Source organism: Leishmania martiniquensis, chromosome 13 (assembly GCF_017916325.1).
Source record: "Leishmania martiniquensis isolate LSCM1 chromosome 13, whole genome shotgun sequence".
In the NCBI taxonomy this organism is placed as follows: domain Eukaryota; phylum Euglenozoa; class Kinetoplastea; order Trypanosomatida; family Trypanosomatidae; genus Leishmania; species Leishmania martiniquensis.
In genome coordinates, this window is record NC_090148.1 from 344,100 (window position 1) to 357,640 (window position 13,541).

General features: G+C 63.7%; 5 protein-coding genes across 5 annotated transcripts; all 5 read right to left on the reverse strand.

Moving 5' to 3' along the window:
- Positions 1-96: 96 nt before the first annotated feature.
- On the reverse strand, positions 97-1,569 carry LSCM1_05913 (uncharacterized protein; the record flags this gene model as incomplete). Its single annotated transcript, XM_067323348.1, has 1 exon — positions 97-1,569. The coding sequence occupies one exon, from the start codon at positions 1,567-1,569 to the stop codon at positions 97-99; it is 1,473 nt and encodes a 490-aa protein (XP_067180299.1).
- A 984-nt stretch (positions 1,570-2,553) lies between these two features.
- Positions 2,554-3,927, reverse strand: LSCM1_05914 (uncharacterized protein; the record flags this gene model as incomplete). The annotated part of the gene is made up of 1 exon (XM_067323349.1): positions 2,554-3,927. One exon carries the CDS (start codon positions 3,925-3,927, stop codon positions 2,554-2,556), a length of 1,374 nt encoding a protein of 457 aa, XP_067180300.1.
- Positions 3,928-4,680: 753 nt separating this feature from the next.
- LSCM1_05915 (uncharacterized protein) lies at positions 4,681-5,658 on the reverse strand (the record flags this gene model as incomplete). The annotated part of the gene is made up of 1 exon (XM_067323350.1): positions 4,681-5,658. The coding sequence occupies one exon, from the start codon at positions 5,656-5,658 to the stop codon at positions 4,681-4,683; it is 978 nt and encodes a 325-aa protein (XP_067180301.1).
- Positions 5,659-6,717: 1,059 nt separating this feature from the next.
- LSCM1_05916 (uncharacterized protein) lies at positions 6,718-10,476 on the reverse strand (the record flags this gene model as incomplete). Its single annotated transcript, XM_067323351.1, has 1 exon — positions 6,718-10,476. One exon carries the CDS (start codon positions 10,474-10,476, stop codon positions 6,718-6,720), a length of 3,759 nt encoding a protein of 1,252 aa, XP_067180302.1.
- Positions 10,477-11,637: 1,161 nt separating this feature from the next.
- On the reverse strand, positions 11,638-12,771 carry LSCM1_05917 (uncharacterized protein; the record flags this gene model as incomplete). The annotated part of the gene is made up of 1 exon (XM_067323352.1): positions 11,638-12,771. One exon carries the CDS (start codon positions 12,769-12,771, stop codon positions 11,638-11,640), a length of 1,134 nt encoding a protein of 377 aa, XP_067180303.1.
- Positions 12,772-13,541: the final 770 nt, after the last annotated feature.

Consider the following 13,541-nt stretch of genomic DNA (forward strand, 5'->3'; position numbering starts at 1 on the left):
CCGAATCGCTTTCCGCCTCTCTTCCCCCCGTGCCTGAGCAGAGGTCAAGAGAGGTGGAGGGATCGGCTTACGGCTCTACCTGGCCGGGAGTGTGGGCTACGCGAAAATAGGAAACTCATGCTTCATGTTCACCCCCTTGCGCTCCTCCACTTCCTTTCGCCGATTGCGCTGGTACGTCGCCATCACGCGGTCGCGAAGTGCCTTAATCTCCTCCTCCTTGCTCATGCGCGTCGCTGTGCCGTCGGCGCGTGTCGTGTGCGTGATGGCAGGCGCGAGCCCAAGCCGCGCAACGCGCTTCTGCTGAGCCAACTGACCGCCACCGGCGAGAAGGCGGTGCCGCTCGGCGGCGCTGCCACCGCCGTCGTGACGACGCCCTTCACGTTCTAGCGCGTCTGCTAGGCGCGACACGGCCGCGTTTCGGTTCGGCACAACGTCGAACACAGGGGGCGCCTCCACCCGCTCGCCGTAGCCCACAACGTCCACCAGTTCGTAGAAGTCCTGCGGATTCCGCTTTGCGCCACATTTCATGACCCTATGGGCGCCCGCCTCTGCTGCCCGGTGCTCAACGTCGGGGTCGAAGGTGATGCACTTGCGCTGCCGCTGCGGCGCCGCCTCTTCCGAAGCATTGCCATTGTCGCGGTCGTCGTCGCCGCTCGCCCGCTCGCCTGCGTCAGACGAGGCGCCACGGCGACGCTTGCGTGCTTTGCCCTCACCACTTTGGCGTTGCCCCTTCGCAGCGGCAGACGCCATCGCCGCCCGCTGAGACGCCGTCTCTTCCTCTTCCCTCTGCATTGTGCGTAGCTTGCGCTCAAAGGCGCGGTTCACGCGCTCGCGCACATCATCAGCAGTCTCCGCCTGCGCATCGTCGCCGTCCTTGCTCTTCCTCCTGCGAGTACGCTTACCACCGCCCTTGGCGGTCTTGGCGTACTCGTCCAGCTCCTCCTCGGCTGCCTGCAGCCGTGCCGCGATGCGGACTTGGCGCGCCTCCTGTTTACGCCGGTGCTTCCGCTCTTTCTTGCGGGCGATGATCTCCTCGACAGGGCGCGGCGCATCGCTGACGCTGTCGCTATCGCTAGCGACACTCCGTCGTCCACGGCTGCTGCTCGGCGGTAGCAGGACAGCACCGACAGAGGCACCTAGTTCGTCATTGAGCGAGACAAACGGTTCTTGCGTCTTGAGCTTCCTGGATGTCGATGAGGAGGGCACGGTGGAGGCAGCCGCCGCTGCCGCTCTCGTGCTTCCCTCGCCCGCTTCCTGTTCCTCCTTTGACTTCCGCTTGGTGCGGCGGCTATCGGCACTGCTTGCGGTGCTAAGATGCCCTTCCGCGCCTCGCTCCTGCTCCAGCGCGGCGCGCTTGGCCTGCTGGCGGGATTCCTTCTCCTGCAGGTACTCGAAGAGACGGCGCTGGCTGTGAGGGATGCTATCGAGGCTGCCCATCGTCGCTGCTGTCGGCACCTGATTCGCCATCTTCGCCCGCTTCTGCTCCCGCTGGAACGGCGACAGCTTGGCGTTCGTGTTGCGCTTGCGCGTGTGCGACTTGTGTCGCGGCACGCGATCACGGCGGGCCATGGCGCTCACAGTCACTGTCACAGTTACAGTTGCACACACACACAGCAAAATTCCTTAAGGGGGCCGCGCAGGGATTAGAAGATGTATGATGTACGCGTGTGTGTTTGCGCCCGAACGTGAGGAGCGATACGTGAAGGAAGCGGAGAATGTGCCAATGCCGGAGTCAGAGAAACAGTTCGGTGGAGGTGCTGAGCCACAGGAAGAGGGATACACACACACACACACGCACACACATATATATGTGTCTGTGTGTGTGCATACATAGGCGCATGTGTGGAGGGGTGAGGCGCATGGAAAGAGAGGCCATGAGGAAAGGGGAAGCGAGGGCGGCGTCGGTGGCGGCAGCAGCAGCAGCAACAGCAAGTAGGATGCCACTGAAAGTCTTTGCCCACAAGTACCCCTTCGCGTGTGTCCTGAGGAGCATTACCGCGGCATACGCTTCATAACGAGGCCTTCAACGCACACACACACACACACACAGACAGACAGACCCCCACCGACAGGTGCACGGTGAAGATGAGTAACGCCAAACGGCACGAGGATAGCGACGCACATCGCAGCTCGCCCACCATCACCCTCACGGCGTCCCTGTGGAGCTGTTCGGAGGACACAGCCTGGGTGTGCGTGCGCGTTGACCCCACTTCTTTGTACATGCCGCCGCCGGGATACACAGTGGCGCCATCTGGTGTGAACTCCTCAGTGACTGGCGACACGCCGGTGCATAAACGTGCCACGGAAAGGAGAAGACGCCCAAGCATGCCCGTGAGAGAGAAGCGCGGCGAAACACACGAGGAGTGCACGAGCGTGTCGCCCACACGCACACACTCCCCCCCCCATTACACACCTTTATGGAGCTCCCCCGAGTCGAACTAAGCATGCAGCGCCTACATGAGCAGAGAGGCAGGCAGACCCGTCACTTCCGCGCAGAGTTGACATGAACAACCCTCCACGCGATCGGCGAGGAGGAAGCGCTGCCGCCGCTTCTTAATCAATCGACTCCTCGTTCTCTTGCGCGCGCACAAACTCGGTGTTGGCGCGAGAGAGCGGGTCGGAGAGGGTTAGCGACACACGCACACCGGCCTCCAGCTCGAACTGGTCCAGCAGCTGCTTGGCCTTGAAGAGCGACTCGGCGTCGCGGAAGACGACGCGGAAGTGCCGCTCGTAGAGAGGCCAGCACGACAGGTAACCAGGAATGTCGCGCAGACGGCCGCGCACGCGCTGCAGTGGTGCGTGAGACGAGAGCGCCGCCACCGCCGTCACGAAATCCTTCTGGCGACGCGGGAACTGCTTAATGATTGTTGCCGGCGTCGACTGCCGCAGCGGTTGAGACTGCCTGCCGCTGCTGCGGACAGCTCCCTCAGCGTCGTCCTCCGCCGTCTCACAACGTCCACGGAACACAACGCCATCGGCCGCTGCGCTCTTCTCAGCGTCATCTGGCGACTCGGTCTTGACTCGCTGCGGAAGGGGGGCGTCAGCGCTGTTCTCGTGGTCGATGTGCCGCCGCTTTGCTCCCGAGAGAGTCGCTGCAGCGGGAGTGTCGCCGCTGCCTTGTGTGTCCGCGTCCTCTTCTCGTGCGCCCCCCTTCTCCTCACTCTTGACAGCCCTCATATGGGCGTGGTCCGCGTCGCTAGGTGCAGGTCCTTTAGCGATGCGCACCAATACTTCGTCTGCTGTTCGTCCAGGCAAGTGCACGCTCACGGGCAGCTTCTCTTCAAAGTAGTGCTGCCGCCGCAGCCGCAGGGCCAACTGCTCCACCGCGCCGACGTTGGCCGCCGCAGCCGCCTCCGAAAACGCCTGTGAAGGGGCTGTTGCGCCTTTTTGCGCCCCCTTCGCTGACCAAGACGACGACGGAGCCGCTGAGGGGGCCTTTGAACGCGGTGAGGGATGGGCAGCCTGCATCGGTGCGAAGTCAGCGTTTGCCGGTCCGTAGAAGCTGATTTCGGCAGAGCGGGTCTCGGTGCGGCAGCGTACAGCGTAGCTGCAGCCACGCACCGCACTCACGAGGCGCCGCGACTGCGGCCCGCCCTCGTGGACGAGCCGCTCCACATCCAGCGTCTCCTGGTAGTCGCTGCGCAGCCCGCAGTAGTTGGGCAGAGAGGCTTTGTGCAGCATGCCAAAATCGTTCTCGACGTTCGTGATGATCACGGTGTACTTGACCTTGTCCGACTCCTCGGCACGGGCGGCCGCGCCTGTTTGTGCGGTCTTGACCTTTGCGCCGTCGCGTGTGCGGGGCCCTTGGGGCCGCCTTTCCACCGTGCTCGCGCTTCCGCTGGTGTTGGGTCTTGCAGAACGAGCGCTGCAAGGCGTCGTGGGCGCGCCGCCCCGCTTCGTCGAGGCGCTACTCTTCGCTGTCCGCATGATATTAGCCGAAGGTGTGGGGTGAGGCCCGGGAGGCAGTAGGCGCCCCGAAAAACACTTTGGCATGAGCAGTGCCGTGTGTAAGCAGGTGCGTGCACGCCCATGAGGCGGAACACAGAAGCGCAGAGAGCACAAAAGAGAGGTGGGGTGGACGATGAAGACGAGGGAGAAGTGCGGCAGAGTCGATGCAGCACACCTGCCCGGAGGCCGGTGCGCTTTCCGCTCAGTGCGCGTGCTGCTGATGAGGGGCCGCGGGGGCGGGCCAGCGACAGCAACGGAGGGAAGGCACGGGTGAAGGGGTGAGTGCCGGGGCATGCGCAGCAACCGTTGCGCATATACACACGCACACACACACACAGAGCATACCTGAACCGCAGTGTGCTCAGGCACGCCAACAAAGAAGCGCCGATGCGGTGAGGGACACAGAAAAAAAAGGATGCGGTGAGAGGGGATGCAGTGCGGACCGCATACGCATACACCATCAGGAAACAAAGCAGACCGCCGTACGCTGAGGAACGCGGCCAGCAGAGCGTGACGGGGAGGTGGGTCTGTGCGTGGGGGGGGCGGCGGGGAGGAGGAAGGCCACCGCCGGCACGGCGTGAGGGCTGCTGTCCAAACGCAGTCGGTTTACGCCTCTGGCATCCCCCAACCAATACCCGTGCACCACTCACAGGCCCCTTTGCCGCGCAGCCTTCACGCCACATCGAGCTGTAGCGGCCCGCCTGCCTTCATCCGTGCCCCGGCACGCGGGTCTCATGCCTTATCGAAGCGGTACTTCAGCCTGGACAAGGCCACCAAGTTCGCGCGGGTGCCGAGCGTCGATCGCACGAGCAGCCCCGTGCCGAGGTGGAAGAGCGGCTGCCACACGGCCAGCACGTACTCGAGCGCTGCGTCGGTGATCTTCTGCAGCGACAACACCGACGGCGGCTGCAGCCCGAGATCGGCGTAGACGCTTTGTGACACGCGCTGGCGGTGCACCAGGGAGGCCAGCCAGAACAGCGAACTCAGGCTTGCAAGGGCTGCAGCGACCAGCTGGGCGGTCGCCGGATCCGCCTTGACACGCTGGCATAGCTGGCGGAGGGTGGGTCGCGGCGTTGCAGCCGGTGCCGCTGGTGAGGGGCTCTCCTCAACACGGCAGCTGTGCAGATCCTGTGGCTCCGTCCGCGTGAGGTCCTCGACGTTCACACGGAGCCGGCGACATGCCTCGAAGCAGCTCCACGCCGACCAACACAACAGCGCAATGCTGTAGAGCATCGCTGAGGCCGAGAGCACTGCCATCACACTACCAGCTCGCACGTCCGCCCCGGTGGCTGTACGGCGGCTCATGTAGTCATGTACGTACTTGCGTTGTGCGGTGCGCTGCTTCGCGTCCAGTGCCGCCAACGCCTCCAGGGAGGCCTTCGAGAGAGCTGTCGGCGCCGCTGCCGCTGCCCTTAGCGCCGGTGCGTCTTGCTGCTGCGCTATCTGAGCGAGACTCGCGGCGGCCGCCAGGTCGACGGACATGTCTATCAGCAAGGAGCCGCTCAGCAAGAGGAACGTGTGCACCAATGCCAGCACCGCCTGGAGGCAAACAATAACCTTCAACAGCTGCGTACTGCCCCGAAGCGAGCGGGCTAAGTAGGCAATGACCTCCTCCTGCTCATTCGTGCTCAGGAGATCCTCAGAGTCGATGAGCGCCTTGGCGTGCTGATTCCTGTCTGTGAAGTTGTGATTGCCGTGACGGTAACGCATGGCTCACGGGGGCGCAGCGCCAAAGCAGAGGCAGTGGAGCGGCGACACCGCTTTCCCCTCCGTCGGTGGTTCCCTTGTCGGCCTCCCCCTCCACACACACACATACACACACAGGAGTACCTGTGGCGCCTGCGTGCACGCGTGCTCCTTCTCCGGTGCGTGCCACGCAGTACACTTACAGGCGGCACCCGCACAGCAGATGGCCACGCAGGCGTTCCAGGCAAGGGCGGCGAGGGGGCGGGCCCTTTTTCGTTCTTGAAGGGCACAGGCAAGAGCGGCGCAGAGCTTTCCTGTCGAGGGATCCGCCCTTCTTCACGCGCGCCTCCGTCCCTCGAAGCTCGGCGGTAAGGGGGAGACCAAACTAAGAGGGAGAGAGCAAACCTTTCCCACGATGGCGCGAGGGCTGCACAGTGTGTAGAGGGGCGTGGCGCAAGAGAGGCTCGAGTGGTGTGCAAGAGGAGGGCAGCGGAAGAGCATGAGAGAGAAAGAGAGAGGGCGCCAGAGATGCCGGCGGCGACGCCGAGGCGGCTGCCGATGTATGCGCGTGCGTGTGTGTGTGTGCTTGACTGAGAGCCGCAACAGTGACCCACCAGCCAACTCGGCCAATGGCACCACCTCTCGAGGTCAGGAGGGACCCCTTCGCGTTTCCCGAGTCCAGCAGCAACACATACGCGCTCGTTTTCCCCCCTTTTTCTCTTTCGGGCAGGCACGGCGAAGAGCTTAGGAGGCGAAAGCGAGGACCCACCGCAACGGGAAGGATGGTCGGTGGTGTGCTCATGTACGAGGAGGCAGAGAAGGTGCGCGCATGTGTGTGTGTGTGTACGCCATCACCGCTTCTCCTCCCGTCGCCTCTTCCTTTGCAGCCACGATACTGAACGGACCACGAGGCTCTTCGTCCCCCGCTCCAGCCCGCCCCCATGGCTGTGGTCACCGGGGCGCCGCCTCAGCTCCACAGAGTACGGCTTCGCGACTGGTGCCACGACTGCACTCGCAGTGGCCCTTGCGGTGGGCATGGCCGGCGGTTTCGTTGGGAGCGCGTGGCATGCACGGCGGGGCTGCTTAGGGGATGTCGCCAAACGGTAGCGGCGAACGACTAGCGCAGTTGCTGTTGCGCGACCGCAGCTGGTGGTGCAACTCGGTAAGGCACTCCGCAGCGTTCGCCGCGTTGGAGCTCCTACCCCCTGCGGTGCCCAGCGGCGTATCGTGGCGCCGCCACTGTACCTGCGTGTCATTACCGCCGCTTACTGCGACGCTGCGAGGGATAGACGTCGACCACGAGACGGAGCGAGGCATCCCCTCAGTGCGGAGGGCAGCTGCGTACCCACTCGCCTCCTCTACCGCCGCATTACCACCGCCGTACGCATCCCTGACTTCCACTGCAGGAGAGGGCGCCGACCGGTGGCAGGGTTTCGCGGGCGAGGCGCTGCTCCTGAGAGACGAGAGCTCACGCAACATGGAGCTCCACCACCCAGGCAGGTTGCTGAAGGGCCGCCGTGCTGGGCGACAGCCATGCCAGAGCCGAGCACAGCACAGCGTCCTGGGCAGCCGCATCAGAGACTGCGCGAAGACACACATGGCCCGCAGCGCTTGACCGCCGCACGGGTGGGCAGCGCAGGTCTTCGTGAAGTGGGGCTTCAGTCGAGACAGCGGCAGCAGAAGGGTCGCCAAGTGAGGGAGAGGATGGAGGAGGCGGCCGTAGCCGCCGCCACCGCTGACGGCCGTCTCTTTTTCCGATTCCTCAGAGACAACGCCGCCTGCGCGCCACCCCGGCCGCCCAGCAGGTTGCGGGTGCCCAAGAGCGCGGTGCAGCGCGCGCCACCACTGCACCTTCACCGAGCCGGCCTGTCCCGCACCGCCCCCAAGCGTCGGCGCCACGACCACATCTGCCTTCACCTGCCAGCCCAACCAACACAGCAGCAACGCCGCAAAGAGGAGTTGCCCCAGGCGTAAAAGAGGTAGGTAAAAGGCTAATTCAAGCACAATCCAGGCACCGCTCGTTCTGACACACTCCATTCGGGTCAGTGTGGGGATGTCTATGAAGCCTGTGGCTCTCACACGACCGTCCCCATCTTGCACACGTACCTCCTGTACAGTGCCCATGACCGGCCTTGAAGGGGCAGCGACGGAGGCCGACTGCAGCCAGTCGTCCATCGCCGATGTAGCCTCGCCGAGCTCGCGCAGACTACTTAAAGTCGCACTGATGCCCCGCGTGAGGACCGAGAACGGCCAGCACAGCTGCAATCGCCGCGCCAGCGTCCAGCCCCAGTACACGTACGGGTTCGCGAAGAACCACCTGTGACCTATGACACGGTTGAAGTCATCAGCGCTGTACGCGACGCGCACGTGAGGGTTGAGCAGGATGATCGGCGCCCGCCTTTCCTGCAGGAGGGTGGCATGCGCTACATCTTGGCAGATCAAGAGGCACTCCGAGGCGAGACAAACCCCGTCGCGCACCTGAGTCTGCCCACTAACGGTGGCGCCGTAGGAGGGAGTGAAGGCGTGGCGAAACCTCAGCGACGGGTACCGCGCACGGTAGTAGGTGCTATCCTCCTCCGCACGCAGCGTCGCCGGCGCAGCAGACGACATACCGCTGCTGCCTCCTGCCTTCGAGGCTGCGTCGATGCGGCGCGCGAGGTCCGGCGCGGTCGCGAGGAGAAGCGTGAGGTTTTCGATCCGTAGCCGGAGCTGCGTCCAGTCTTCGCTGGCCGCTGAGGGTTGGCGCACCTCGTGATCCTCGACACCATGCAGGAGGCTCTCGAAGCTATGGCTGTTACTGCACACCTCAGGCTCGTAGAAAGGCACATCCGTCAGCGCGGCGATCTCGCTGCGCGTCTTGCTCCACAGCTTGCACTTCGACATCAGGCGGCGGGCCAGAACGCGTGTGTAGTAGCGCGACAGCGCTGTCTTGGCGAGCAGGTCGCGCACATCGCCGATGCGGTCGTAGACAGCACCCGAGGGATGTAGCGCGACATCAGGGGATGACGCAGCGGCCGCATCTGTCGCACTGCGTCGTGTGTCACTGGTGGTGACTGGCCGGGTCGGGGTGAGGAAGAAGCGGCCGCGGATGGCCGCGACACCGTTCCAACAGCACTTGACTGGGATGGAGGCCGTCTCCGATGCGCGATTGCCGTGGTGTGTGCCACGGAAGATGCGATAGAACGCATCTTGGGTGGCGTGGTCGTCAGAATACGGCATCACCCCCTCGAAACACTTGCCGAGCCGATCGCGCGCGACCCATGTGTCATAGAAGGTCAAATAGAAGTCCATACCACACGCCATGTCGAAGCTGGTGGCGGTCATGGTCGAGGTGGCGCCGGACGGAGATATCGGCGCTGTGTCTCTTTGGCGCTGCTGTGCATGGCCGTCGTCATGGATGCTGGCCGCTGAGGCACCCGCCTTCTCACGGCTTGTCTTCGAGGCGGAGGACATCCAGCCGTGTGGCCGCGTCGTCGCCGCCATCTGTGACTCTGCACGGCTCTCCAGCAGCGCTGTGATGTCCTGCGGGCGGAAGAAGATGTCATTGAAGAAGAGCACCACAAGACTATCCGCGCCACTATCTGCGCTATCCTGCTCCTGCCTCGGCGACCGCTCGAAGGCGTTCATGCCCTTCTCGTAGAGAGGCGCGAGCGCCTTGTTCCGGATGCACGCCATCCACTCGGTGCGCTCGTGGAAGGGCTGCCGCTCCACGTAGCCGAGGCAGGAGCCTTCGGTTGTCGCGTAGACACGTCGCACCCCGGCGGCGTGCAGCCGCGGGATCAGCACCGTGAGGATGAGGTCGGCCGTCCTATCGGGCGATATGGTGGCGTAGATGGAGACAACAACGGAGGTAGCGAGGTCGAAAAAGGGCTCCACCTCCTCCTCCAGGAAGACGATCAGCGCCTCGGTGAGGTCAGGCAGCACCTCCTCGCTCTTCCATAGGTTCATGGCGATGTAGAAGTGATCCCAGCCGTGCGTCGGCGTGTGCGGGGTCGCGCGATGCGCCACGGCGGAGCGGAGCCGGCCTTTCGGAATAGAGACCTTGATGGCGGGCCCAGTGCCGTTTGCGATGCCAACCCTATCCGCTGCTGCCATCCTCGTGTCGGCACACTCGCCGGTGTGCGCCTTCTCGGCCGTCGCGCCCTCGTGCTGCGCCGTCAGCGGCAGGGGCACCCATGGGTAGGGCACAAGCTGGACGTCGTCGGAGGCCAAAGGGGGCGAGGTGGACGAGCCGCGATGGTGGAGAGTCAAGTTGCGTGGGTAACACACCTCAACCACGTCCCCGGAAGCCGCGCCATCCTCTTCGTTGCAGCGGTCGCCGCCATCCACACTGCCTTGCCCGCCCAAGAAGCGAAGGAGTGACGTGGCAGGGCGCCGCACCTTCCACGACTTGTGATGCCGGTTGCGCGCCGCCTCCGCACGCGCCGCCACCCTCTCGCTCTGTCTCACCGCGTCCACGAGCATTGCCATCTGCGCGGCACCGCTGCCCGGTCGGCGCAGCATCTGCACCTGCTCAAAAAAGTCGTTCGACGCAATGGTCCGCGCATCGCGCACGTCACTGAGCTGTGGGGCACCGGTACGGTTGATGTACTCGGTGACAAAGGCATTCGTCACGTAGGGAAATTCGTGCCGACTGAGCGCCAGCGGTGCGGCTCGCCATTGCGCACGAGAAGTGAATAGGAGTGTCCACAGACTGTGCTCCTCGTACCGCAGCTCGTGCACCTCACCAGCATGAGAGCTCTCGGCGTCATCGAAGATGCTGTCCTGCACGATACCGACGAGCAGCAGCAGCCCGAAGAGGGTGAGGAGGGCAGCATCGCGCAAGAGACTGGCATGATGCATTGCAATTAAAAAAGCAGAGGGAAGCAAAGAAAAGAGAGCGGAGGCGCGACCAAACGCAGCGCAACCAAAAAAGCGTGCGAGTGTGCGTGACGACAGAGAGGGAGGGTCACTTGCGTTCGCTGCGATGTACGAACACCGAAAGACGCCTTCACGTAGCAGAGGCACAGGCTCTCTTACGCACACGCAACATTAATATATATATATATATATGTATATATTTGGACACGAGGAGGCAGAAGAAAGGGATCGAGGCGCAACGCCTTCAGGGCAGAGGAGCCCTTGACTGGTGGGCGGGTGGGGTGAGAGAGAGAGGTGGTGGTGGCGGAGACTAGCGATGCGGTGTGGGTGTGGGTATATGCTGCCGGGAAAGGTTTCGCGGAAGAGCGCGTGAGGATGAGATGGCCGTCAACGTTGTAAAGGAAGCGCGAAGGCAAGAAGGAGAGGAGGTGGAGAAGACGTGACCGGAGGGCCTCGGAGCGGAGCCGATAGAAAGGGAGGTGGGGCGAAGGTAGAGGTGGCAACGAGGGATCTCAGGGCAGGGATGGAGCCGAAGCGCAACCGCTTGAAGGCACTCGAGTCCCATGGATGGAGGCCTTCCACCTCAGTTTTCGCTCTTCAGAGGGAGGTTGTCTGCACCTTTAGTAGTGGCGTGGCCGTGAGCGATGGTGCATGCGCGCAGGTGCTGATGCAAGCTGAGGACGAGCTGCGCTACTCATTGTTTGCTGTCACGCGAACGCTGCTGACACCTTTGGCCGGCGCATCTTCGTGGGTGACGCTCAATTTGTTAAACACTCCTCGCCGGTGTACTCTTCACATACGCGCATGCATGCAGAGGGCCGGCGCCGCGGCACAATGAGAGCAGGTACATGCATACAGCCGTGCAACAAGGGAGAGCCGGCAACTAGATACCTTCGTCCTCAGCCTATGCCCTCTCTTCGTCGACAGCGCAGGCGAACGAGAGCGAAAAAAAGCGCAGCTCAACTGACGTTGGGTGGTGCACGACACTTAATCACGCACCTACGCGCTCACCCTACGCGCGAAAGGAGTGTGGAGCCCATCGTGTACATCTCTTGCTTGCGGTGAAGCCGCCAATGGCGACCCGTCTCAGCACTGTGGTCTTTCATATCAATCTGCGTACGCACTGCTGCTTGCAGCGGAGGCTCAGTCGACGCTCCGCATTCGCGGATGCGCGTGCCCGTCAGGCTCTTCACGTCGGATGACCACCGAGGCGGACAGAGACGCCTCGCCATAGCCCTCTTCTTCAGTGAGCAAATCGGTCAGCAGCACTTCACCCTCGCCTGCCCAGCCGACAGCTCCAGTCACTAGCGCCACGCGCGGTGTGAGCAGAACCACGGCGGCGGCATGCGGTGTGCGACGTGCGATGTCTGTGTATATGGAGCTTGTGACAGTTGAAGATGCTGTGGGCGGCGGCGGCGGCTCTGCGCTTTCTCTCGTCGCGGGCGTCACGGTAGGGGGGAAGATGACAACGGAATCACCGCGCTTTGTGGCGGCCACGTACACGTCAGGAGCGCATTGCAGGAATGCTAGCTGATCTGGCGTGTAAAGCCGCTGAGCTTCCGCGTGCGCGCGGGCGCAGAGAGACCGATAGGCTGCGCAAACGGTCCAGGTGAGCTCCCCTTGAACGTCCTGCCCCCGCGCTGCCTTACTCCTGGCGCAGCGCTGCACACTTGGAGAGTGCGCGAGCTGGCGCAGCTGGTAGTGCTGTACGATGGCCACTCGCACCTGCGCTGCACTAGATGGTGTGCCGTAAGGGCCACGCTCAGGGACCGGCAACACTCGCGCTGCTGCAGCGCCGTGCGCCCACACCCACAGCCTGCCGCCGCGTGCGCCGACCACAACAATGACCTCCCCCGCAATACTGCTGGCGGACCCGGACTCGCCTCCGTCGCTAGACGCTCCGGCACGGCCGCCGCTCATCTCGAAGACCTCCCCGGGAACAAACCCAAACACCTGTGCACACAGTGATGGGTGGGTCGAAAAGAAATGGACCTCTGAGGCCTGCACGAAGAAGGCGAGGTCACGCAGGATGTCGCCCGGCGAGAGGACCGGCACCGTGGCCAACGACGACGGCGGCTGTTCGCTCTCAGCGGAGTCCGATGAACTTTGCGGCTCGAGCGACGGCGGCTGGCTCAAGCGAATTGCCTTTGACAGCACTGCGCCGACGCCACGGGCGACCCGGAACAGCACCGAGCTTGAGTGGCGGCGGCGGTGCACTGTGGTGCTGTACGGAAGACGCACTGAGTCCGCCTTTGCGGTGGGGCGAATCGACTTCATTTTTGCTCAGCTCAGCTCGGGGAGGGGAGGGGGAAGGGGCGGAGAGACGGCAGTTACGAGTCGAAGGGAGCGTGGGCGATGACTCCAGCGTTGCTGCATACGTCCGTCAGAGAGCGGGAGAGGGAGAGAGGTGCCTCATACCAGCGCCCACCGCGATGAAGCCTAGCCGAATCCGACCCGGTGAGAACAGCGCGCGACGGCCCTTTTTGCTGCTGTGCATGTTGGGTGGTGTGCGTGTGTGTGTGTGTGACGCAGAGGGTGAGGGCAAGAGGAAGAGAGAGCGAGTGAGGGGAAAGGGGTGGGGGTGGGCATTGGGCCTGCACATCATCGCCGCACACAGGAGGAGTGTGCGTGTGCGCATCACGAGCCCAAATGCGCATCCGATGGCCGACGGCGCAGACCCGCGCACATTCAAGCCGATGCGGCCACGCGCGCGTCCGCTCATTGACGACGAGCACCTCCCCGTCCTTGCGGCGTGTATCGGCCTCTCTGTGCGTGCATGTTCGTCATGGCTTTAGCACGGGACTGCGATTTGTGGCCCTCTCGTCTGCTCTGTGCGAGTCCCTGAAGTGATAGCGAAGGCGGAGGATCGCAGTGGTGATCGCCTTGACTCAAACGTTGCGACTACATAGGCGCAGCCACAGCCGCGCTCAGCCGTGCGCACGAGAGGGTACACGCACCGATTTGGACGCTCGCCGGCATCAGGCCAGAGATGGTGCGTGCGGGCGCGAGAGAGAGGGAGGGAGGGGGAGAGAGCTGTGCGCCACAGT